At 38.5% G+C, this 27547-nt stretch overlaps 1 protein-coding gene across 8 annotated transcripts in view; it reads left to right on the top strand.

The window, feature by feature from the left end:
- Positions 1 to 27547, top strand: part of SLC35B3 (solute carrier family 35 member B3) — a 43980-nt gene that overhangs the window by 6080 nt on the left and 10353 nt on the right. For 4 of the 8 annotated variants that reach the window (XM_048939330.1, XM_048939332.1, XM_048939335.1 and 1 more), the window contains exons 4-10: positions 327 to 481; positions 1692 to 1799; positions 4520 to 4617; positions 6968 to 7060; positions 7474 to 7585; positions 12016 to 12085; positions 13156 to 17654. In XM_048939330.1, the coding sequence (XP_048795287.1) occupies positions 327 to 481; positions 1692 to 1799; positions 4520 to 4617; positions 6968 to 7060; positions 7474 to 7585; positions 12016 to 12085; positions 13156 to 13306 (787 nt within the window). In that variant the 3' untranslated portion in view covers positions 13307 to 17654. The other 4 variants (XR_007375737.1, XR_007375736.1, XR_007375738.1 and 1 more) reach the window with 3 other exon arrangements.

Genomic DNA, 27547 nt, shown 5'->3' with positions numbered 1-27547 from the left:
ACCTTTTGTGTTTCCTTGACAAAAAACCTAGAGCCTTTGTCTTGTTTCTTGTGTGATATACTTTCTTAGAAGGAGGTTAAAACATTCTTGTTTGGACACTTTGAGCCATGAAGTTTGTGTCTTCACAGAATGTATTGGCAGTAATGGAAAGCAGAAGTTTGAAACCAGTCTTTTATGTGCATTTTAAAATTTCTGTTATGGAACAAAAATGAGTGAGAAAAACGATCAAGTTCTATTATGAACGTATTCCTTAACATAAATTTTCTAAGCTAAATCTCCTCTACATGCGCCTGCAATACCAACATTCTTATGTTTATATTTTGTAGAATTCCTGGCAAAACCTACATGATAATAGCCTTTTTAACAGTGGGAACAATGGGCTTGTCAAATACCTCTTTAGGATATCTTAATTACCCTACTCAAGTCATCTTCAAGTGCTGTAAACTGATTCCAGTTATGGTAGGCGGGGTTTTTATACAAGGTAAGTATTGGTCTTGCTGTTTTCTTATTTATCTTTTAGGTTGCAGTCGTGTTTGGAATCCTGTACTTTGCTAAATCCTGCTGCCTAGGGAGGAACAGGTACCATTTCTCCTATAGGAGGTAAAATGTAAATTTCTGAAGCATCTTCTCAGAGAAGGTGGTAAAAAAAGAAGTTGTATGGGTTACTTGCAAAATTTCAGTTTTACGAAGGCTTTTAAAATCAGTGTTATTTTCTCTAAACAAAAACACTTCATAAATGAACCATTTTCAGTGCTGGCATGGAAAAAAAAAATAAACTAGGATTTAATGATTTGTGAAGAAATGTACTCTTTTTGTTTGGAAATCTTAATTTGTAAGTTGTAGCATATTTATTGTTCAAAGTAAAAGGATTTAATTGGATGTATCTCTGACTTCTGTATCTTTGGCTAATCCCAAAATCATTGTTTGTATCTGAAGAACAGTAAAAGGGATCTGGAGTACAGTGGATAAAGACTATTGTTATGTGAATGAATGTCAGTGTTTCTGGAGTTAGTAGGTTTAAGTACATTATGAAAAGTTAATGTTTCTTTGGTACACAAGGATTCATTGAGTCAGTTAAGTTCTGCATATGAAAATGTTATGGAGCACTGTCAATAGTTACACTTTCTGTTAGTTTTTGATGTTAAAGTTGCAATAGACTGAGCTTGTATAGCACTCCAGGCCAGCAAATATTGTTGGAGAATTTTTATCCAAGTAACAACATACATATTTTTATTTCCCTGCTCTCTTTCTCTGCTTGCACTTTACATCCTCTCAAACTAGAAGGCAGTAGGGTTTTTAAAGTTCCCAAATCGTCTGTTGGTGTTTGGGAATGACTTTTCTCTAAACAATAAAGGCAGCCAAAATCTCTTGAATAAGAGAAAAATTAAGAAAATATCCAGATTCTCCTGAATACACTCAGATGGTGATTTGTTAGGGAGGATGTGTCTAAGGAGTAAAAATCAATATCATTAACAAGAATCAGATAATAATCTGTTAAGATCCTTCTCTGCTTTAGGAACTGCTGCTATAGAAGAACTGGTTTCAGTTGCTAAAGGCTGGAGCATTAAGTCTTCTGTTGAAGTGAAGGACAACTAAACAGTTTTTCCTTTGCCTTCTAGTCTGCTGACAGAGTAAACACAGAATGCTACAGTATTAGAGTCTCATTTGTGTTGTTTGTATTGCTTTTGCAGGAAAACGTTACAACATTGCAGATGTGTCTGCTGCCCTGTGTATGAGTCTGGGATTAATATGGTTTACTTTAGCTGACAGCACAGTTGCACCAAACTTCAACTTGACAGGTAAAGATATATTTTTCTAGTATAACAAAATGCAGACTTTTCCTACTGTAAGGGTTCCGTAAAAGTTTTAAGAGTTCTTGGTGTAGTGCCTCATGTATCCTACTGAAAAGATAGGTTTTTTTTCTGTCTTTGTAATGGCAGAAGTGTTTCTTTGGCAGTAAAGATATTTACTCCAAGCCTTAGTTTTTTAGGGTCTTAAAGCTTAGGGAAATAACCACCCTTTGTGTTGAAATACATTTCTTGAGAACAAGGATGTGATTTACTTCCCTGCGAATGCCTTACAATAAATAGGATAAAAATTTAGTCAGAGGATTTTAAAATGGCTGAAGTCTGTCTTTTCCAGTTCAACCTTTCAGTCTTGTTACATTTCAGAACCTTTGTATTGATTGATGACTTCACTCTTAGAGTGTAGGCATTGTGAATTTTTGCATGCTACGTGAAATCAGAAATAACTAAAACATTCTTATGATTAAAAACTTAATTGAAAATGTATTGCAGATGAGAGGGGAGAATTGGTTATTCCTGATTCCTGACTATTAGAAATGTTCACTGCAGAACTTTTATTTCTCAACAGTGGAAAACATTAATTTATAAGTTCTGTTCATAAAAATATTAATATTTTTTATTAATAATATAAATTAGTGTAATATTTTAAATAAAGGCTTTTCATTCTAGGAGAACATTATTTCATCTAGTGTTGCTGATGGTCAAATGGAAAGGTGTTGTTCGAACTATATTTTTTGCCTTGCTTACATGTTAGGTAGTGTGACAATTTTAGTGCTACTGGTAATGGAAGACTTGCTTTTTTAAGTCACTCAGTCATATAACCTGCTGTGCATTCATGTGTTTGTGGTGCAATTGGGTGGCCACTTAGACAAAATATCCTTATTTTGAGTGTAAGAAGGTGATATGCATGTGATTATAGTCCAGTGTTCTGTGAAGTACAGAGACATTCTACTTTTACAGCAGTTCTAGACAACTGCTTCTAAACCTTCAGAGAATAAACAGTGTTGTCTATCAGTTTCTTTTATACTTATCAAATGATTCTGTATATATTGGACTTTAGAGCACAATGATTTGCAGGACATCAGTTCTACGAAAATAGAATGTAGACTTTGAATTCAAAACTCTGGGTCTTCCCTTAATAAGGTAATTCAAAATTCTACTGCTCACCTTTGAGGGAGGTACATTCTGCACTTTTCCATTCCTTCTTGTCTGTTGTGTTTTACTTACACTCGTAGAATGCATCGTCTTTGTCCAGTGCAAACACTAAAATAAAGCATGAGCAAATGTAAGTTTTGCCCATGTCTTACCTTCAAGAATTTTAGAAGTTGTTTATTTTCTTGTTTTGTTTTGATTTGTTTTCCTGTTATTGGATTCCACTTCAGTATTGCTGGGTCATAAAAGGTTTTCTTTACACGTGAAAGAGTTCAGCAAAGAAAACAAAAACTGTCTTCTGCCAGAACAGGTACATATTTGTAACTAAGGAAGAAATATATTTTTCAACACAGAGATGGTAATAAGAGCTCAAAAAATTTCCTAGCATTGCTAAATTAGGGAGGTAGATAACCTAAACAGTTACAAATAATAGAGAGCATCCAGAAGAGGAAGTGGAGGGGAAAAATGTGCCCAGGGAGACAATCTTGAAACATTGATGCTACTGAAACTTCCACAGTTCTGTGGAAATATATTTCCACAGTATATATAAGTGGATATAAGTGGAAATTACCTGTTATTTATAGCAAGGAAACAGTGGAAAAGAACTACTTCTGTGCAAATTTCTCCATTCTAGACTATAATGTCACATACAGTTTAGTCTTTTGCAGACTGGAAAGCTGATGACAGTATTGATTCTGTAATGACTTTGTTGTGACCAGGTATATACCATTAAACCACAGGGTCTATACCTGAACGGTACTTTTTAAAAATGGGTTATTTCAGCAATGAAGGATTTTCACAGTGAATCCTCTTGCATTTTTCTTATCACTACGTCTAACATTTCCTTTTTTCAGGGGAAATAATAGGGCTAACTTCAAAAAAGAATGTTATTTGATTATTTATTAAAAAAAATACCTAAATGAATGCAGTTGATGTACTTTCACTGTTTTTACTACAAGAAAATTAGAGCTTTCTTTTTTATAGCAATAACCAGATACTCCTATCAAGCCTAGAGGCAGACAGAGCTTAGAGCTTGGCTGTTGGGAGCAATGGGAGTGGACACTGATTTACAGATTTGTTAAATCTTTTGTTAGTATAATGAAATTTGCTAACATTTGGAGATAACATAGAATCATAGAACAGCTTGGGTTGTGTTGCATTGCATTCTACGCCTACAACAGGGTTGGAAGGTACCTCAAAGATCATCAAGATTCAAGCCCTTACCACAGGCAGGGCAGGGCCACCAACCTCCAGATCTCATACTAGAGCAGGCTGCCCAGGGCCCCATCCAACCTGGCCCCAGGGACGGGGCATCCACAGCCTTTCTGGGCAGCCTGTTCCAGCACCTCGCTACTCCCATAGTAAAGAACTTCCCCCTGACATCCAACCTAAATCTTCCCTCTTTAAGCTTATCAGGTATGGATTTGATATGGTATTTTTTTATTACTGTATTACTGGTTTGCTGTTTCTGAGCTTTTTCTGGATAAGTACAGAGTGATTTTTATCGCTGCTCTGCTTTGATGATAAATATTCTAAAGAGGTTTTTGTTTTTCTTTTATTAGGTGTGGTCCTAATATCCCTTGCACTCTGTGCAGATGCAGTTATAGGAAACGTACAGGAAAAAGCGATGAAGTTGCACAATGGTTCTAATTCAGAAATGGTAAATATTAGTTTCTCATTTAGTGTTCTGTCACACAAAGTTCAAGATTATTTAAATAATCCGACTGATATTGTTATCTGGGCAGGGTAAAGGCTGAATTAATACAGAATTAACATCCTTTGCAATTTTGAAACGTGTTTTGTCATAGACAACGTATGCAATGACAAAACAAGAGATTATACCTGCTTTTCTCTTTGATATGTGAACAGTTACTTTTTGTGTATGCATCCTTGTTTTTTTTTCTGTTTTTTTTTTTGTTGTTGTTGTTTGTGGGGTTGTTTGGTTTGGGGTTTGTTTGTTTTTTTTCTTTTATGGAGGCTTTTTATTCAAGTGCTGCTGTTGTCTGTATCCAATTTCAAATGTATATCAGAGCTACAAAAACCACAGAATCGTAGAATGGCTTGGGTTGGAAGGGACACTTAAGATCATGCAGTTCTAACCCCCTGCTTTAGAAAGGGACACCTCCCTCTAAACCAGGATGCTCAAAGCCCCATCCTGCCTGGCCTTGAATGCTTCCAGAGAGGGGGCATTTACAGCCTCTATAGGCAATGAGTTCAGTGTCTTACTGCCCTCACTGTAAAGAATTTATTCTTAATATCTAGTCTAAATCTCCCCTCTTCCAGTTTAAAGCCATTTTCCCTCATCCTGTCTCTATATACCCTTATAAAAAGTCCCTCTTCAGCTTCCTTGTAGGCTCCATTCAGGTACTGGAAGGCCACTATAACAGTCCCCCTGTAGACTTCTCCAGGCTGAAGAGCCCCAGCTCTCTCAGCCTGTCTTCATAGTGGAGTTTCTCCAGCCCTCTGATCATCTTTGTGCCCCTCCTTTGGACCTGCTCCAATGTCCTTCTTCTGTTGGGGGCCAAAACTTTGCTTTTCATTCTGTATTGGATGAACAGATGTTGGTCTTGGTATTTTCTTCCACTTGTAGAAAATCAGTGTGGTGATTAAGATCATTAAAGGCTTTGTTAGTTTGAGCCTAGATACTGCATTCTTGGATTCCTTCCAGAGAATTCAGTGCAGAAATGCAGACAATTTCAGAAATCATCTTTCTAGACTTGAGATCGTGAGTGAGGATTAAGAGGTCCTTTCAGGGAGCAGGTTTAATGAGCAATGATCCCAAAATACAGTTGGGTAGTGAAGGAATGTGTCATCCATGGGATCTCTTGCAGAAGTTGGAGCTCACTCTTGATTAAGCAGTTATGAAAAGAGAAAAGATGTCTTGTAGATAAAATCATTTTCCAGAAGATTGGTTACTGCGTCTGATTTTGCCTTATATTTGATTCTAAGAAAAACTTATTTCCCACTTCCTTATGAGGAACTAGCTATGTGTTGTTGAGTCCTTGTTCTAAGAAATAAGATCATAAATCTGGGAAAAAAGCTGGATGGTTGCAAAGGCAAACAAAGAATTAGAGCCTAACTTTTATGTGTATAAGCACTGCAGAATTAGAGTTCTGCATATCAGTCTGTTTTTTAAGAGATTGAAAGTAGTTCTGCTATTTAAACTTATGCTGATCCTCATTTACTGTAGAGCAGTGGTGTTTTATCATCTTGTGGCATTATCAGTTGTTAATACGCTCATTTTTGCAAATAATTGAGGTACTACAACAAGGAAACAACTGATAAAGCCCTTGCCAGAGGAAGCATGTCTACAATTGATACATTGAAAGTGTGCCAAGTCGGTGTTTTCTAGTTGGTAACATGTGAAATAGTTTTGTTTGTTGTCTCCCTTTCTTGACGGAAAGGGCCACTAAGGCCACTAACAGCAGTTGCTTCCCTCCACACCAGTGTGTACACATAAGGGCAGCTCCAGCTCCTGAACTAGGCCAGAGCTAATCATAGGTCAAGATTTGGTATCCTATAGCTATAATGGTGTAGGTGAACTGAAGTGACACAGGTGACACTTTGTGACACATGCTGTGGCAGCTCATGGTGATTAAGTGCACATTTAATGTAGAAAGCTTCTTAATGTAAGAATTCTTCTGCTAATAAATAGCAGAAATCTATCTGACTTTGGCGTATTATTCAAGCTAATCATACGGTCTTCAGAAGCTTTATTTGGACTGTGAAATCCTGAACGTGGAGGATTTCAGTCAGCATTGACTTCAGGATATTAACTGTCTAGCTTACAAAACTTTTTCATGTAGTTGTGGGTAGGAAGAATGAATAATAAGCATTAATCATTTTTCTTTACACATAAGCTGTTACAGGCATACTAGTAAAAATATCTTCAACACTACAAATCCATCTCAGAAACTAAAAATATTGAAGTAGAAAATTAAATGCTTTCAAACATATGACCCTATTAATATGATGTCACCTGGTAATTGTTTTCTTTTAAACTCTTGTAGGTTTTGTACTCTTACTCAATAGGTTTTCTGTATATTTTATTTGGATTAACTTGCACTAGTGGATTAAGCCCTGCAGTAGCATTTTGCTCACAGGTAGGTGTACAAATTTCCTTTTTTTTTTTCTGCAAATAACCTCAATAGAAAACATTGCTGTTTAGAGTTTAGAAAATCTCATCACTTCTCTAACATTATGCTTTTGTCATATAACCTGGTTGACTTGTGTATTTCATGCATTAAATATGTTGTTACAGTCTTTATTGTACAAGATAATGTGATAATGTTTAAAAAACAAGAACAATGAAATTACAAGACCAAACTTATAAGCTTATAATTTCATAATTATTCTTCTATTATTTAACTAAAATTAAATAAGGATATTTGCATGAACGCATTCTTGAACAGCTTATTATTGTTCAAGCAGTTGATTAAAGTCTGTAGTTTTGTCATTTTTTAATACCTCAGGGTTTGTTTTACATTTTCCTAACAGGCTTTTGTTGTTGTTGCAGCATCCAATTCAGACTTATGGTTATGCATTCCTTTTCTCCCTGACTGGATATTTTGGCATATCCTTTGTTCTAGCTTTGATTAAAATCTTTGGTGCCCTTCTGGCTGTAACAGGTATGAACAAATGATATCTTTGCTGCTTTTGGGATAAAAACTTGAAGTATTTTGTTATTTAGGACCGCTTCTGAGAATTGTTGTTTCTCTGGCCTTTTTTCTTGTTTGTGCTCATGATGCTGGTTTGTTTAGTATGCATATTTCTGGTGTGTATTTGGGAACTTCCTCCTCCTTTTTCTGCTACAGTTTCAACATAGCAGAGCATATTAAGTAGCATTGTGCAGGTGGCCTATGCTGTGTTTTAGTACAGAAACAGCACTATTCTAAATGGAGGAATGCAGCCAAGATACAAGGAAAAGATGAGTGTTACTTGAAGCATGGAAGAAAAACATATTCAAGTAAGGCATGGCACACACCTTAAGCATAGAATTTCTGGAGATTTCCAACAAAAAATGTTGTTAGGAAAGGTATGAAGGATTTCACTGAAGATTTTGTGAATATCCACAAATTTTTAATGGAATGCTGCTGTAGCAGTGTAAAGTGTACACTAAAAGTCAGTTCAAAATAAACTCAAATGGAACAAATCTTGTGACAGTTTATTCAGTTTTTTATTAAATGGAATGCAATGAAGAGTATTTGTTTTGGAAGTTAAGGTGTAAACTAAACAGACTTCTCCTGGACTGTAATGTTAATGGCAGAAGCAGACTGTCTGGCCTTTTGGTTCTTTTAGGCTTACACAGCAATTGGCCTAAAAAAGGAAGCGGTCGTATTTTCTGTTGAGTCTTAATGCAGCATATATCAACTATGTCAAGAAAAAAAGATGTGAAATACAAATGTAAGGTGTCAGTAATATATTGAAAACATTTTTCCCAGTCACCAGTGTGACTAGCTGCATGTTGTCTGTATAACAAAATGAATCTCTCAAGTATGTTAAAGGCTACTGTAGTCCTCTCCAAATTAAGAAAGCCACTGAATGCCATTGTACCTGTTCTTGCAACAGTTCAATTCACAGTGCAATTAAAAAGTTGTGATGTGATGCTCTGACTTCAGTGTTTTTCTGTGAGTAAATGCAAGTCAGACCTATCTGTGCTGACAATCCCCAGGTATGTATCCCCATTGCTGAGGAAAAAGTGGACTTGAAAGGAGAGGCAGTCACAACCCTTATGGATTTTCAATCTCTGTAGGTTGTCAGACTTGACTCTTAGCCCATCTGTAACTGGGCATAACCTTCATATTGAGTAATCAGTCATCTGGAAAAGTCACGTAGAGAGACTGAAATCTTAATAGTTAAAATTGTCAGGCTCTGTATGAGTGAGTAGACAGCTAGTACTAGTCTTAGCACTGGCAAGTAATGTCATCTAGTTGTACATGGTCTTTATTAATATGTTGGATGATATGTATGCCTTAGAAACAATGAGAAGTGTTAAGCATACTCCATTTTGAAGGCCAACTTCATTGCACTACGATATGTAGTTAAATCAAAGAAACTGCTGATAAGACAAGTAACAGAAATTGTTTGCATTAGTCTGTTGTGTGTTGCATCTGTCTCTGCCAAGCTTTGACAAATTGTAGCATGAGATGCTTGCTACCTGAGTGTAGCAAAGCTACAGCAAAATGATGTGGTTATTGCAAGTGAATGAGTGTTTTCAACTTGTATCACAGTGAGTTTGCAAACAGTCAGCTGAAGTGTTTACATGCTGGAATATCCTCACTGTCAGGATAAGCAGAAATGACCTCGCTGTTAATTTTAGCAGTAGTTAATTGTCATGTTAACATTTTCAATGTATCTCGCAACACTGAAGGAAAAGTCCTAAGGAGCTTAATAGTTTTTCAGCATCTCTCTGTGTGTCTGCTTTCAGACTGCCTAAAATTATTGCTCTTTACTAAGTGCAGTTTACTTACTGCTGGAATAGTGACTTGTTTGCCTGAACAGCACTGTTGCTTCCAAATTTCAAAAAAATCACCTGTGAATTTTCCAAAAAATAGGCCTTTGCCTATCTAGCTTCTCTTGTTGCATGTGTGGTTGTTACGGCACTCTGTCAAGAATGGTTACATCAGGATCGTTCCTTCCTCAGGTTACCTTTTCTTAAAACTTCAAACATCAGTCACAAGGGACTGGGGTGGGGAGGTGTAGCAAGATGCCATGGAACTACTTTGCTCTCCTCCCTCTCCCCCCAAAAGCTGGTTTCTGTCAGGTAACGCTCTACTTCATTTGCATTAGTGGAGAGGAAGATACAAACAGTTATTTTCTGGCCTGAAAATTGCATGCTCTGATTTTCTATTAATTCTTCTCTGTAGCACTACCATATTTGTTTTTATTGAAGTTTAGTGCATCTAATGGCTGAACGTTGGCCCAATAAGAAGCTTGGTTCATGTGTTAAAGCAGCTCTTAAAGAATTTTAGAAGTAGTATCTACCTGTGGTAAAAATAGCTTAAGAGTGCTGTGGAATAGCAAAACCTTCCCGGATTTCCTTGTGTCTGACTTGACAATCCTAACACTTGAACCCTTTCTGTGTTGGCCTTAGCAATGTGAAAAGGTTTATTGTGCCTTGGAAGAACAGCTGCGTTCGTTACTGTCCCCCTGTCAACCTTCCCCCTTATTAGAGAGTGTGGGGGGATGGAGTTTAATGAAAATTGCATTTCTATTAGCAGAATGAGAAATTATCAGACTTAATCGGGGAAAAAGAAGAAAAGGCACTTAATTTAGAAGGAAATGGTTACATAAATATTTTAATTAATAGCTGGTTTGAAAGAGCAGAAGTAATGATGATTAGAAAAACTGAATTTAACCGTTTTTTAAATTATTCATCTGTAAACTGTTTTCTAATTAAAACTCAATTTTTTTTTTTCATTCCCACTTAATTTTTCACGTAACAAAATCACTCTATTTGATGTGCATAAATGTCTTAAAATGTATAGAAATTGCTACCAAGTGGTTGAGGCTGGGGCAGATAAAGCAATGGTGAAGGCTGTTTCTTCCAGTACTAAATATGCTTTTAAGAGAAAAAATTTAGTGGCAGAAGCGTGTGGGGGGTGAAACTTTATTTAGTGGACAAAAAAAAAAGCATGAGAATACATCTATAATTATTGGTTCTTTTTGTCATGGTGTTATATTAGTAGTAGTGTGGCTGTAGTTCTGAGAAGATTTTTGTCTGTTACAGCAAAAAGTACTTTGTGGTCATTGAAATATTTTCTGCTGCTAAAAAAAACTTGGTTTTCTTCTGGTACAGACAATTGTACAAGATTCTTTAATAAACAAAAGCCTGTGCTGTCATGTAACACCTTCTCTGTCCCTTCATAGCTGAATTTGTACACCTGGCTGCACTGTTAATGTTTTTCAAGGTTTTCATCATACTTTTACTCATTTACTGTTTGCATGTTTCAGTGATAAATGATGCATGTTTTCAAGTATGCAGTTTACTAGCAACGTTTCATTCTTAACCATAGCATATAGCTTTGGCATTGCAAATAGCCATCCAAAGTAATAGTTAGAGAGTAAGACAAACAGTTCACATCTGTTTTGCTAGCAGAATTGTGCTCCCAACTTTTCCTACAACCTTGTCTTTGCTAATGATGAGATCACACATGGAAGAAGGCCTTTTAAGAATTTTAGGAAAGCTTACTAATGCACAGTCATTGAAGTCAGGCATCCTTGGTCTTCGAGACTCCTAGCCAAAGTTACATTGCTCTGCACTGCTGTATAACTGAAATTGCATTAACTTCAAAAGAATTACAATATGGCTGTGCTCATTCCACTTAAAAATAAAGCCCAAAGCAACAGTCTAGACCACAGGACTGTGATAAAGTCACATGAGAATGGTGAGAGATTTGGAGTGTCTGAGTCCTGTTGGGCCTGAACCCGCTTCTTTCAGCTCTAACAGACCAATGGTTTTAGTTCACGTGATCAGTTACTTGCAGGGATTGTTCATTGCTTTCAGATATTATGAATTGATTAGAGAGAAGCTGTTAAACACAAAGTCTTGTTCTGGGAGTTTCTGTGCTGCAGATTCTGGGACTAGAGATGAAACCATTTGGATGGCGCACTTGTTTTGTGTAACATAGAATCATACAATCCTTGCTAGAGTTGGAAGGGCCCTTTAAAGGTCATCTAGTCTAGCTCCCTTGCAATGAACAGGGGCATCCACAGCTAGATAAGGTTGATCAGAGCCACAGGCATCCACCCCGTCTCTGGGCAGCCTGCTCCAGTGCCTCACTGCCCTTATCGCAGAGTCTTTTTCCTTACATCCAACCTAAATTTACCCTTGCTAAGTTTGAAACTATTTCCCCTTGTCCTGATTCATGATTCTGGAGTTACTTTACACTGGAGAGGTGCATTTACAGTTTGCCTTTGCAGCAAGGATGACAGTGAGTGTAGCCAGATCCCTAACGGTCCCTAAGTAGTAAAGGTATCTACTAACATCAAAGACCATCTTATATTCTTATGCTGTCAGTGGATTCTTAAAGAAATAATTTTCTGTTTTCCTCTGCAGTAACAACAGGAAGAAAAGCAATGACAATTGTGCTTTCTTTTTTGTTCTTTGCGAAGCCATTCACATTCCAGTAAGTATTTATAGTTTTAAGTGTATTTTTATATATTTTATTTTAAAAAGGTTGAACATGGATTTATAACAACAGTAGTTAATCATATTCAGGCTTCAGTGCTTTTTGTTCTGTATCTTCTACAGTGTTGACAGTCTGTTGTAGATTCTGTCTTGATGCTAATCATACTAGAGAAAATAGTTTCCATTTTCCTAAAGGTCTGGAAGATAAACTGTTCCATGTGTTGGCATTTTTGGTTGTTGGTTTTTAAGAAATACGTAATATCTGGGATTTATGATACTTAATGAATTGTTCAGGTGCTTTCTTCCAGGAGGGTTTGGCTAAAGGCAGGCATTTCTGAGCACAAGTTTGAATTCTTAGCTAGCTTTTTTTTAACAAGTGGAAACCCCTCCTGTCTGGAGAGAAAATTAAAGTTAAAATGAAAGTTTATGGGGCTTTGAGTTCTTCCCTGATTTAGATCTCAATGAAGAGTTTGTTTGTCCTTGAAAAAAATGCAGCAGAGATGTTGCAATGATTTAAATTCTAATTAGAAACAATTTAATTTTATTGCTATGTGTAAATATGAAACTTAGGAACAAAGCCTAGAGCTAAATGCCCAAATGCAGTTTATTCCAGGTAAAAATGTTGAGGCTTAAAATAACAGGGCTTAAACAAGAAGTGTGCATTAGGAAGTATAGGCATAAGACGCTGAATGAGTGCATGTTTTAGACCAGTGATAGAGAGAATGGCTCTCCTAAATATGGACAAGGAAAACGTATTGAAACCTCTCTGGTCTACTTTATTCATATAAGAAAGAACAGTTAATCTCGTTTATTTTTTACCTATGAAGCCACAGTAATGAACTGTTCATTCAGTACAAGGAAAGGAAGGATTGCTTCACAGTAGTAATGGAGATTGAAGGAAATTCTTTCTCTGAGTTCATCAACTTGTTTGTTGTTATATTTTGTAGTGGTTTTTGTTTCTTCTTCTCTCATTAATTTGGGATTTTTATTTTTATCTGTATATTATAAATACTGTTCAGTATAAAATGCTAATGGTAACTTCTTTTCCCCCCTTTCTCTCCCCTTCAGATACGTGTGGTCAGGCTTACTGGTCGTCCTTGGAATATTTCTTAATGTTTACAGTAAGAATATGGATAAAATCAAACTGCCTTCACTATATGGTATTTGGAAAAAAAATGTGGAAGAAAGAAAAACAAGGACGTTGTCACAAACTGTATAGAGAGTGGTTTATGCCATGTCTAGACTCTGACTTCCTGTTTTATTGGAACAATCTTCAACTGATTCACTTTCCAAAGGGAACATTATTAAAACCAAAGGAGCTGAAGGCATAGTATCTGCTTGCAGATAGCTGGAAATGCACATTTTTGTGAGCCCTTTCTCCAGAGCACTTGAATTCATCATGAGAGGCATTACAGGCCATTGTCAGTTGGCATTACCAGGCAATGAAGGACAGCAGCTCCTGGCAGACTGCTGAGAAGCTGCACTCCCAATGTGACACAGTAGAAGACTTACTTGGGCATTGTAATGATATTGGCCCTGTGTCTGATTCCAGATTAGTGTTTCTTAGTCTTCGTTAATTGTCTGGCTGAGGTAATTTAAATGTAATACTGTATTCACGTTTAATGGAACCTAATCAGCAACTGCTCGACCAAATTGCGGTTTCGAAGGTGCAAGGTTTAGAATATGGTATGTTGTCACTCTGTCACGTTAAATAAAAATGTTGTTTTTTTGTTTTTTTTTTTTAATAAGTTACTGATCAGGTCAGCACAAAACTTATTTATTGTCATAATTTTCATTTTAATGGAAATTTTAAGGCATCATTTCACTTGGTGGTCATTGCTTGCAAGTAATGAAAATAAGACTGTTTGAGCAGTCATCACCTGTGCTTTTACAGCAGTGGAAGTGGACTTTGGACATCAGCTAGCTGAGAAGAGAGAATGACAGTGTAATGATTGAAACAGCAGTGTAAGAATTTGTCATTTGCTTATTCTGTGGTGAAGCAACAAACTTTTCGTGGCCTATGGCACTCTTTGTCAAAGTGGTGTGAAGAGATAGGAAAGAAGGTTCCCTGAACCAGTATCATCAAATCAAAACTCTATTTTCAGTATTGGCCTAAAGAATAACAGCATCTGATACTGTATTTAAGGTATGTATTGTCAGTCTCTGTGTGGTATGAATTTAAGAAGGCTAGGGTGCAGACTGCAATTTTCTTTGCTTTATGATAGGAGGAGACAGTTTACTTCCAGTCTTTCATTGTGAATTTGGGAAGATTGAGTCCATTTCTCTCTCCAGCTTTTGTTTTCAATTCATTTTGAATCACTTGCCTTCTCTTTCGTTTTATGTGTATAACACTGGCACTTTAAAAATACAGATCACTTTACAGTTGATTGTTCTCACACAGTCATGGTAGTTCTTGTTGTCGCATCCCTCACGTGCTGTAAGCTTGTTTTGTGTTGTTTCATAGGAAATTGATGGCTTATTCAACTTAGACAACTGTAATTTTGATAATAGAACTGTGAGACCAGAAAGAATGTACAAAGAACTGAAAAACTACGCAGGATGTTTTGCCTTCTGCCAAAAATGTTTGTGAAAGTACACAAAATGTGCATGCAAAATGTTTGCCAGACATTTGGGAAGAATTGCTGTTCCGAGGAGCTTGTAATCAAAGCATGGATCTAAAAATGTGCCTTAAATTTTGCTTACTGACTTGGTAGCCAGCATATGTCATGTTAGGTGTGATATAAAATAGAGCATGGACTTACACAGCCGTGTTAGCATGATGGGACAAATAGGTGGAGTGCGGAGCAGCAGTAACAAATGTATACTGTTTCAAATGCTCAGGCTGCTGTATGTCAGCAAAGCTCTTCAGCCCATACACGCACATTGTCAGCAAGTCATGAGCTTTCATTGTGAGTGCAACAATGTTTTTTTTTAATTCCTGGCTGCTGCATTATTTATTGTGTCCTGGGTTAGGTGGGGAGGTGTGAATTTGACATAAATGCACCCTGATATAAAAAGAGGAAGGACCTGCCATACTTATCAGCAGTGTCCATACTGCAGTCAAAGTTGTGTGTAAGACATGAAAAAGGGTTACAATTTCAGGTTTGGTGGAAGAGTGGATTTTGGACCAAGTCTTTTCCCCCAGGCTCCTTTATTCCCATGCATTCTTTTCCCTCAATCAAGTTGCTCTTTGCAGTGGGGTTATTTGTCAGGCTTGAAAAAGAGGTGGCTTTTGAACCAGTGAAAAGGAAGCAATGACAGAACATTGGCAACCCAGATCATCTTCATGGAACTTTGCAGTTAGCATTTGAGCATCAGTTTGGACAGTATTTCAGTCTCAGTTTTGCCATCAGTAAACTGTCTGTTACTAAACGTTACTGAACTTCCAGGAACCAAATTATGTGAAAGCTACCATACGTATATAAAGTCAAAAGAAACATAATTTGCTATCTGTTTTCTATAAATACTAGAGAAATCACTCCCAAAGTTTCTCATAGGAATTAGGATACCTTACATAGCTTGCAGAACTTCTGTCAAACTGACCTGCTGAGTTCCATTGCTAAACTGAGTCCCATCGTGCCACTTCCACACAACTGATAATGCAGCTTTGTCTTTGTTTTATCTGGAGTGCATCAAGTTCACAATTGGCCTTTTAACGTTGGCCTTGTAATTTATTCTGTTGTGTATGAGACTGACTGACTGGAGCCCACATCACAGGAAGTTTGGGTGGTATTTTTTTAACTATAGAAAAGGGTTTTTTAAATTCTTTTACAGGTGCTTGGTACTTTGAAATCTGACTGTGTAGACAAATGCTAGATTTAGTGTTCACAGCATATATTTAGGAGTCAGGTTTTTGTTATCGTGGGTGTGAATTCAGCAATTGTTACTCAGCAATTGTTGGAGGGAAGATTTAGGTTGGATGTCAGGGGGAAGTTCTTTACTAGGAGAGTGGTGAGGTGCTGGAACAGCTGCCCAGAGAGGCTGTGGATGCCTTGTCCTGGAGGTGTTCAAGGCCAGGTTGGATGGGGCCCTGGGCAGCCTGGTCTGGTATTAAATGGGGAGGTTGGTGGCCCTGCCTGTGGCAGGGGGTTGGAGATTCATTCATTCCTTGAGGTCCCTTCCAACCCTGGCCGTTCTATGGTTCTGTAACAATACATAAGAAAGATAAAGAAGTTGCTTACTGAAATGAGAGGAGCTCGTAATTTGCCACTTGTCATGATCTGTGCAGTCTCATGCTTTTGTTGAGATGTTAAGAAAAGCTTCCTTGCAGTGAATTGCTGTAATTTTTTTAATGAGCCTTACAGTACATGCCAGTAAGAGAACCTGACAAGCCTCAAAGTGCTCTTATTACAGAATTTTGATTTAGGATCTTCTGTACTGTGTATATAATTTTATGTTGTCTGTGAAAAACAAGTAAGGGCTTGTTTGCAAAGTAACTGTAAGTTCTTTATTTTTTCATGAGGAGAGCACTGACATTGGGGTGTTGCTGACTTTTCTTGATGTTGCTATGTAGGCTAATCGAAATAACTGTTGCAATTTCAGATTAGTTAGCTCCTGGACTCTAGTTTACAGTAGGCATTATGAAACTACAGAAGATTGATTCTGTCACCATAAAATTTACTGTCTAAAGTAAATTGTGAACTGGTTGTTTGCTATTCCTATGCTACACATCTTTCTCCTCTTTGCACAAAAACCGTGTTACAAGGTAGCGCTGTGAGGCTGAAGGTCACACCAAAATGTGGGGCAGTGTTTCTGATGTCAGCTATCTGCTACTGTGATACCATCCACTTCTGCCTCCTTCATTGCACTGAGGGAGCTCTAATTTCCTGAATTGGTATGCATTTGCAGTTGCTTTCACATTACATTTTTGCATTTATTTGGTACACTTGAATAGAAAAGTAATTGACTGTGCAATGGATTTCTTCCGTATTTCACTAGATCAGTACCATCAAACTGCTAATTATTCTAATATTAATATATATAAATGGTGTAGAACTAATGCTCAGAACCCTTTCCTAAACCTACAGTGTTTCCTGATACTGCATTTGACTGCTGGGGGTTTGTGGTTGTTTTCTTTTTAACCTCTGCTGTGCTATGAATTTACCAAGTACTTTTAAGTCTTGGACATACAGCATTCCTGTTTGTTGTCCTTACTTTCCCAGTTGTCTGCCTGTTTTCTAGATGCTCTTTACCTTTTTGCACGCTGTTTTGATGCACTGTGGGTTGTTTCAGCTTTCTGTTCCTGCTTTGAGAACTGCCATCATACTACTACAAATCGGTCATGTTTCAGATCTGTTACGACAGCCTGGTCAATTCTTTTAAATCCTTTTTCTCCCTGAACCTCTTACAGATTCCATTATTTTGGAAAGGTCTTGCCAATTGCATTTATGGGTTAACTTCTTGACCTCATTCCATCTTCCCATCTTCCAGGAAAATCTCTCTTCTCATTAGCTTGCCTTTGAGGACAGAGGAGATAATTTAAGTCTTTTTTTTTTTTCCCTCTTTTCTTTTTTGGGTAATAAGTGCATTCCTTTCTAACCTTTATTGTTTCTTTCTACCTCCCATGTTTCCAGGCACAAACAAGCCCTTATCTTACATTTGGCCACTGCTTGTTCAATCATGGAAACTTTTTGGACTGTTTGCTGTTCTGGAAAGTGTACAGAAAGAATTGTAAGTATATTCCAGAGGGCAGGAAATAATAAGAAAGCTAAACTTCACAAGTTAGGGAAGCAGTGAAATGAATTCACACCTCTGTTTTCTAGAGGGGTTTTATGTATGGTACAGGAACATATTCAGAAACTTAGAGAAAGATTTTGTTTACAATTTACCTGTTTAAAAAAAATATATATATATATTGACATTTAAACTTAATATAAAAATTCTGATTATTCAAGCTGTATACATTAATATACATTATATACATTATATATGTTATATTCATTATATACATTAATTTTAGACTCACCATGAGGCAGAAAAATCTTCTCTCTGTTTCACTGATGAAGCAGAGATGGTATCTTGTCCACAGTTGTCTTAGTGCTAAGTCTGTGGAGAACAGGGAGTAGATTTTAATACTCTCAGTTGCTCTATCTATACCCCAAGTCCCACAGAGCCCTTCCATACCAGAGATGGATGAAATGGTACCATTAGTTCTGTTTCACACCAGTGTTTGAGACCTTAAATTGTTTCTACTTGCTGTTCTTTGCCACTGTAATTTAGAGTGAAGGTAAGGGAGATATGAAATAGGCTTTTTGCATTTTTGTTTAAAGCTTCTTTGCATCATGTGCATTGGTACTGATTTTTGGTTTGCTCAGTTTCCCACAATCAGTGCTATGGAAACAAACCAGAGAGGAGCAGTAGTTGAAAGTGAAGGATATTTTGCTGCTTCTGCAAGTGGCTGGTTTGAATGTTGCCCATTTTGCTACAGGTCAAATTCTGCTGCCATTTGAAAGCTAAAAAAGAAACTAAGCAGAATAAAAAAGGACACATAGTTGCACATAAGTTACTCACGCCCATCTTAGCCTTAATTTCCATTATCAAGTCCAGCTAAATTGTTGACCTCATGAGTGAAACAGTGATAGCAACATGAATTGTACATATCCCTTTGTAACTCAAAGCATAGCTTAAAAGTTAAAAGTACTCTTTTGGAAGAGAGTTGAGGGGGAGGCATGGCTCTTGACTACTGAGACTGAGAAGAGAAAAGCCACATTATCCAGTGGAAAACAGTGTTGTTGAGAGATAAATGGCTTCTGTGCTGCTCTCTGTGTCTTTAAATGCAGCCTGCCATATCAGTATTTAATGCCTAATCCCATAAATCTGCTTATTCTTGCATGCAGGTAAAGGTATACCCATTTATGTTGAACTTGATGGGTGTTTCAGTGTGAAATAAACAAGATCATGGACATTTCTACAAGGGGGATTTGGGGCCCCTGAAAAGCTTTAATGCATAAAGCAAAGTTCACGTAGGCTTCAGGCAGAACTGCGCAGTATTTAAGCTCTTTAAGATTTAACATGCCTTTAATCTTTTGTTGAACTAGCCTTAAGTTAGGATTATTTCTTTGCCTACTATCCCAATTTTGGTACTGGAAAATCACTTTAGTGAGAAATAGGACAGGTTTTAGCCTTAGCATGCAGTTCAAGTTAACAGCTGGTGGTGTCCTATGCCTGCTTTATGCTATCCAGTATAGTGCATCAGACAGTGCTCAAACTTCTTCATTTGTAGATCATAGTCTTGCCATTAGGCAACATCAGCATCTAATTTTACCAAAAGAAAAACTCTATGTAGTGATACATGTAAAAAAAATGGTTTAAAAGTAGCTAATCCTGAGCATGAATCACACCTAATTTCCCTGAACTCCTTTATCCTTAGTAAGGTTTGCAAACCCCATCTTCCCTGGGATTAAAGCAGCCCAAAATTAAGCAGTTGGGTTTATGTGCTTTGCTGGTATGTGACCAATGATAATCCAGATCACTGAATAACAGAATATCTCAATTCGAAAGGGACCCATAACGATCATCATAACACAGAGATCAGAGCTGCTTTTCCATTCCGCTTGTGAGGAGCTGTAAACTGCAGTGAGGCCTCCCATTATTCTTCTCTGGGCTGGACAAACCAAGGGATTTCAGTGGTTCCTGACATGTCTTCCCCTTAGAGCCTTCAACGTCTTCACAGCCCTCTTTTGGATGTTCTGTAATAGTTTTATGACCTTTTTGTGCTGTGGTGCCCAAACCTGCACACAGAACTCAAGGTGAAGCTGCATAGCACAGCTTGGAGAGAGGAAATCGCTTCCCTTGTCCAGCTAGCAAGGTTATGCTTGATGCACCTCAGGACACAGTTGGCCTTCCTGCCTGCCTGCTCATGCTGTTCATTCATTTTCAACTTCTTGTCAACCAAGACCCCCAAATGTTTTTCAGTAGAGCTGCTCTTCAGTCTCTTATCCTCCAATGTGTAGCCAGGGTTACCTCTTCCCAGGAGCACAATATGGCCCTTGCTTCTTAAACTTCATGCAGTTGATGATTGCCCAGCCCTCTAATTTGTCTTAGATCTCTCTGCAAGGTCTGTGCACCCTTAATGTAGTCAGCAGCTCCCCCCAATTTCGTATCATCATCAAACTTGCTCAGAACACCTTTTAGTCCTACATCCAAGTCACTTATGATAACATTAAAGAGAACTGCCCCTAAACTGGAGTCCTGCAGAACAGTGATGGTCACCAGCCTGATGTAAGCCCACGTACTACAACATATTGGACCTCACCTATCAACCAATTGTTCAGCCATCCCATTATGTTTTTGTCTAGCTACGTGCTGGACATTTTGTCAAGAATACTGTGAGGAACAGTACTGAAAACACACTGAAGTTCAAGATGTAAACTGGCTTCCTTTGGTCAACTAGCTGGATGATCTTGCCATAAAATGGGATTAAATTAGCTAAGCAAGACCTCCTCATCAACCCACAGTGGCTGTGACCAATGACTACAATGTCCTTCGTGTGTTTCTCAGTAACCCCCAACATAATTTTTTCCATAACTTTACCAGATGCTGAAGTCAGATGGACAGGTCTGGAATTACCAGGTTCTTCTTTCTTGACTTTCTTGAAAATTGGAACAATGTTTGCCAGCTTCCAGTTAACTCGGGCCTCTCCAGATTCACAGAACCATTTAAAAATAATTGAGACGGGTCTCCCAGTGACATCAGCCAGCTCTTTGAGTACCCTAGGATGAATTCCATTGCATCCCATGAATTACACGCGTCCAGGTGGAGCAGCAAATCCAGCAGAAGTTCTGGGCTGGCTGGCAGTTGGTTGTTACCATGGCTTGGAGCTGACAGAGCCCAGAATCAGTGTTGAAGACAGAGGTGAAGAAGGTATTAAAAGTCTCTGCTTTGTCCACGTCCCTGTTTGTAAGATGATCATTCTCATATCAAGTATCAAACCAGTGTTCTCTCTGGATTTCCTTTTGTTGTTAATGTATTTAAAAACAACAATAACAACAAGAAACTCTTTTTATTGTCCCTCCCAGTATTAGCCATCTTTAACTCTAACTGAGCTTTGGCTGCATGAATCCTTTCCCCACAAAAGCAAGTAGTCTTCCCATGTCTCCTGAACTTCCTTCCAGTGTCCATACACTTACTTTTTTTTTCCCCAGATGTGCACAGCAGCAATAGCAACATGGTAGCAATAGCTACAATTCTTGGCTCTCCTGATTGTCCACAGCATAATGTTGAACGCAGTACAACGCAACACGGGTTTCAGTAATGACATTAAGAATCATGACAGGGATTTTTCAAAGCAGTTTAAGATAATTTTGTTGAACTCTAATCATTTTCCTGTTCTGAAAACGTCAAACTCAAACTGTGGGGTCGCACCACAGAAGAGAGTGTTCTATGCTGTGTCTGCATGTGCAAAGCTTGCTTCCCTTGTGGACACACAGCATGAAGACAAATCCATTTCAGATGTCCACCTTGATCACAAACATTCATTTTCACCATTCTGAGACCTCACTTTTGGACACAGAGTGGTTCCTATCAATTATCATCCTTGCAAATCCTTCAGAGTACATAGGAGTTGTGCCACGCTGAAAAGGAGTGAATTGTATTTGGCAGGTGGCTGAACAAGGAAGCTGTACGTGGTTTAATACGAGGTTTCTTTGGGCTGCTAGATTTTTTTCTTCTAGAGCTATGACTGTTGGATGAGTTTAACTGTTCTCTCCCTGGTAATTACTAACATTACTGAATTTTATTTATTATTTTTTTAGGAAGCACGGATGTTTGCCTGTACAGTTTACAGAGCTTCAGGTTGATATTTTCTTTGTATTTTTTTCCAAATTAACATAGTGTGAGGCAGAGATTGCCCCCTTCTGCTCTGCCCTCATGAAGCCCCATCTGGAGTACTGCATCCAGGCCTGGGCCCTCAAGCACAAGAAAGACACAGAGCTCTTGGAAAGGGTCCAGAGGAGGGCCACAAAGACGATCAGAGGACTGGAGCACCTCTCCTATAAAGACATACTAAGGAAGTTGGTCTTGTTCAGCCTGGAGAAGAAAAAGCTCCAGGAAGACCTCACTATGTCCTTCCAATATCAAAAGGAGATTATAAACAGCAGGGAAAACAACTTTTTACACAGATAGTGATAGGACAAGGGGGAATGGTTTTAAATTAAAAGAGGGGAGATTTAAGTTAGGTGTTAGGAGGAAATTCTTTTCTCAGAGGGTGGTGAGGCACAGCTGCCCAGAGATGTGGATGCCCCATCCCTGCAGGCGTTCGAGGCCAGTTTGGATGGGACTCTGGGCAGCTGGTGCTTGATTTAGCAGTTTGCAACCTTATCCATGGCATTGGAGTTGGAACCTGATGATCTTTGAGGTCCCTTCCAACCTCTAAATCCAAATATAATTCTAAATACTGGCTCATGTTTAGCTCATTCTTGAGAGAGCTGCCTACACTTAAACATCCACCAAAATGGTGCATCAAATGCAAGAGGAAAAAATGTCATAATACTAACTTGTTTTTTGTTTGTTTTTTTTGCTCTCACTCTACATGTTTTTGGAGTAGGGGCTGATGTGAGTGTGTTGTCTTTTTATTTTTTAATGGCGTCTTTGTTCAAAATACCGTATCGCCACATCCTAGGACTTCACTTGAATTTCTTAATTGGCATTCACATAAAAAATTTGTGATCGCTTATACTAAGGAAATTCTTGAGTAAAATTAAAATTGAGTTCAGGTTTTGATAACATCATGCACAGAATCTAAATATTACAGGGAAGCTTTACCTGTCCCCAGACAGAACAGTATTGTTTGCCACTTCACCCTCTCTTGGAAAATCCCTTCCACACAGTTTTTCTACTTTGCATCTTTGCATGCAAAGGATAAAACATTGGAGAAAAGTGTATTGCATTGACTAAAAGCCTGCATTAAGAAGTTCAGCTTCTTCAGAGTCAATCCTAAAGCTTCAAACAGAACCAACAGGCAGTCATCCTCCGCTGTAGAGTGAGAAAACATTGCTCCCCGTTTTGCTGGTAGAGGAAAGCTGGCACAAGAATGCCACATGGGGTGACTGCTGGGTGACTCAATCTGGTGCCTTTATACTGGGGCTACTTATCATACACTGTTTTTCTTCTCTTTTGTCCTATGGGCTGTGCGTTCAGGCAGTGGCCGTTACAGGAAGCGGCGTTGCGTTAGCTCTATTCCCACCAGCTGGCGAAGATGTAAGAATTTCATTCGCGTGATAACTGCTCTCATTCTGGCTGATATCCCATGAAAATGTAGTTTGCAAATACCTTCCAGGGCTGCCGTGGTGGCCCAGATACAGCCGTGTCAGAGACCCCAATTCATTTCACAGCCTTTCAGTCCTCCAGGTGCCACGTTTGCTAAGTAGGCTCCCACAGGTTTCTCCACATCAAGCAGAAGGGCAGCTGGGCAAAGAGCTTAGTCAGTCCTTCAGCAAGTTGGACATTTGCTGGACATTCATCAAGAAATGCTTCCAATGCAGTGCTTCCTAAGGGTACTTTAATTAGCACAAGGGCTTGCCACCTTTTCTATGCCAGGAAGTTATCTCACAGCAGCAAATAGATCTTTCTTTTTCCTTGCTTGAGCTGTGAGTCTCTTATGCAACATGACTGCAGAACAAAGAACTGCCTCGTGTGAGTTATGGATTAAAACGTTCGTGCACTCAACTTTATTTAGAGGAAACAAAGTTCAATTCTTGAAAGCCTGAGAATTCACAAAATCATCCCAACATCCCATTTCCCAGACAAAGATACAGTCATGCCCTGTGACTTCTGCATCCACTCAGAGTGCCCTGACTAGCTGCCACGGAGCACTTGGCTCCTCCTGGATAAACAACAGACTACAAATACATCAGAAAAACAGGCAAATAATGTGTAATAATAAATATACTTGAGACAATTGCACTGTGTTGGCTGACAGTTCATTAGAAAAGAAGAGTCGAAATTGATCAAATGAATTGTTTGTTACTAATTATTTGCCTAATACTAGCTGTGATGTGAGACCTTGAGGGGGAGAATAAATTATCTTAATGAGGGATTAGGTTAAGGCATGTTATAAATTCTCATTTCAAGAGCTAACCCCACCATTAATGCATTTGCCCATAACTGTGAATCTTCTCTAATAGCTGCCTGTCTCCTTTTGCATTTTGTACCTCGCTTCTAAACCCATGTTCTGGATAGCAAGCAGAGTCTACCTTTGTTAGAAATGACACTAACATGTAGGCTGTAAAGTGTATTTTATTATGGACAAATAAATGTTCACATTATATGGACAGAAGGAGTTCCAGATACCTTGTCCTGTGGGCTGACCACATACCTGCTCAGTTTTTGAAAACCACATTTAGGTACTGCACCTGACTTTAGAGAGGTGGTTTTCCAAGTGAAATTTAGTGGAGAAATGGGGATAAACTGCCTCATACAGGTTGGAGAAGAAAGAGGAACATGGATGCATGCACTGTTTTGCTTGTAGTAGAGTTCCATCTTATGATCAGAAAGCTGCACAAGCACATGAAGGTAAATTTGCCTCAGACAATCCAAGCAGTAAGCATTTAAAACCTGATCTTCAACTGAGGTTCTGTAGCCACATTACTATCACATTTAATTACTATAACCGCTCTTAATAATTCATAGCAAAATGAGAGAAAGGTAGATCACAGGCCAACTGAGGTAGGAACCATTCTTCTTTATGTATTTTATGTGTGCTCCCTATCAGGCATTGCTTCCTCCAAAGATCAGCAATGCTAGTTATTGTGTAAACTGAGGGAGAAGAAGTGGGAGGGCATGTCGGGAGTTCTTGCCTTTCTGTGAACTTCAGTTGGTTTAGAATTTACTTAATCAAAGGTCCTCTGTATTTTTAAGACCTGATATAACGCTTCAGTTTGCCAAGACCCTTATAGCGTTTTACAAACGGTCCTTTACTTACCTTCTGTTTGTTTTGGCAGATGCATGTGGCTGTTTTTTCCCAGTTACACGTCTCCTCCTTTCCTCAGCACTTGCTGGGTGATCAGCAGTGCTCTGGGAGCACCCAGGCCATAGAAGGCTGCTGATGCAAACAGCCAGAGCCCCCTGGAAATGCTGTGCCTTCCACTGTAAACAAAGCAAGGCTGTCTGTGTTTCCAGAGAGACCCGTTTCAGGGCACTCTGCAGCCCCTCACTATTGAAATTCAGAGCAAAAATGAACTTCCCAGCATTCATTATCCTATTCAGTATCAATTCAGAGGCAGCACTTGAGTGTTTTTGTTTGTACGCAAAGATTCATCACATTTAGAGGTCAGCTACCTTGTCAGCTCCACAAACTCATGCGCGTACACAGACACGGAGGGAAGGAAAAATGAGCTTCATGTACTCCATTCATGTCAGAACTCAACAACTTTAAGAGCACAAATATTCTGCAGTCACTCATGAAAAGAAATTTTTAATAATAAATATCTAACAATTAATGGGCTGGTAGCTGCAGTTGTCTTCAGGGCATAATATCTAATTTCCTTGCAATGTTTCATATCCTTACTTTTCACGCTGCAACAGTCTATCATTAAAACCGAATGCAGGTTTCTATCACTTTTATTTATTTTTCAAATCAACTTATAAATCAGTGCCAGGCCTTGTTACAGATGAGTTCCAATAAATTATCGGCTGCGGACAAATCCTGAATGTTAAACATCCTCTGCTTCTTCTCTCTTCCACTGCCTGTGCTCCAGTGTAGCGTTCTGAGCCTGGAGCACATGGCAGGTGGGGATTTTGCAGGATGTTAAAATAGATGAAAACCTGGCTACTTAATTAAGTGCTGTTTAGATCATGTATTTCAAAATGTATTTGGTTTTCAGGGAAAAAGAAGAAAAAAAAAAACAAAACAAAAAACACACATTAAAACCTAAGGACAGTTTCACAACACAGCTAACATCTCTGAACTTCAGTAAGAAAGATATCAGCACTTTTACTTCTACCTGACAGGTAATTCCCAGAGCTGCTTTGAACCTTAACCTAAGTCATGTTAATCCCAAAATGCCATCGCTGCCCTTTGGAAACAGGCCATAAGTGCTTTTGTGACCTAATGCTAGCTTTTCCTTAACTGATCTACCACTTCTACATTGGATTACATTGGATTACATTGGAAATTAGGATGACAAGGCACTGGCACAGGCTGCCCAGAGAGGTTCTGGATCCCCCATCCTTGGAGGTGGTCAAGGCCATGTTGGATGGGCTCCTGGGCAGCCTGAGCTGGTGCCTGTTTTAGTGGTTGGCAATCCTGTCAGCAGCACAGGGCTTAAAACCTGATGATCCTTGAGGTCCCTTCCAACCCAAGTCATTCCATGATCCCTCTGCTGGTTTCAGCATGATGTTATCAGCAAAGCACATTTCTAGCTCTGCCATTGGGCTGAGGTACACACAGTGAACTATGGTGACACATGGAAAACTACTGTAATTAGTAAAGCTGTCTTCAAAATATCTAGGAATGCAATTGCCCAAGGCTGTGGTGTGACAGTGAGTGATGTAGCTGCAGTCCTCAGTCTTGAAGAACTCTGTGATGAACACGGGCATAAAGTAAACGTGCCCCCAAAACCATACATTTATACAAAACCCACTCAAAAATATTGCGTTTTTTCCCATTTCTCCTTATTCTGTGTCCTCTGTTCTGCTTTTGTATCTTCTGTTTCGATTTTTTTTCTCTTTCATACCTTTCAGGTTTTCAATCCTCTTTGCCTGTTGCCAGGCACCACAGTTTCCAATCCACAGCCTGACTCGTTTAACTTGACTGCCATGAACTCAAGAAAACTCGAGCCCATTGCTTGAACCATAAAGAGAAGCAAGTGAAAATTGTCCAGTACTCCATCTGTTCTTCTCCTTTCTTATTTCTTATTTTGTTTTAGTGTAAACCAAACCAAAACGATGCAAACAAATGAAACAAAGAAACAAGGATACACATAAACCTGTTCTGCTCCTAGGTTCTCTGATTATTTATCAATCAGTTCTAGGCGTTGCCTGACATTTACTTTACTTTGCTCAATAATTTAATTCATGTGGTGTGCTGTTGAGTGGCAGACAACCTTAAACCATGGCAAAGTGAAAGCAAACCCTTGAAATCCTAGAAGAAAAATTATAAACACTGGCACAGAGATGAGCCACATACTCTAAGACTGATGAAAGATGTAGCTTTCTCCTATGGGTGTGCAACTACTTTGCTCTATTTATGAGTTCATAGAATGACTGGCAAGGAAAGTTAAGAATATTTTGATCAGCAAAAAATGCAAACTTGAGGACAGATTAAAAATACAAGATGGACTTTGCTGTCTTGCTCTGATGTACAAAGTTTAATTCAACTAATTTACGCTGCTAGTGCCATATGACAAGCAATGACTGCTAGTGCAATATAATAAGTACTAAACTAGGACTTCACAAACATTTTATGTTTGGACCCCATAAAAAAAAAGCTTTTTTTTTTTCTTTTCTTGCTTTGCTTCCCTGT

Source organism: Lagopus muta, chromosome 3 (genome assembly GCF_023343835.1).
Source record: "Lagopus muta isolate bLagMut1 chromosome 3, bLagMut1 primary, whole genome shotgun sequence".
Classification (NCBI taxonomy): domain Eukaryota; kingdom Metazoa; phylum Chordata; class Aves; order Galliformes; family Phasianidae; genus Lagopus; species Lagopus muta.
The sequence above is the reverse complement of the archived record's forward strand: the minus strand, read 5'-3'. Positions and strand labels throughout refer to the sequence as shown.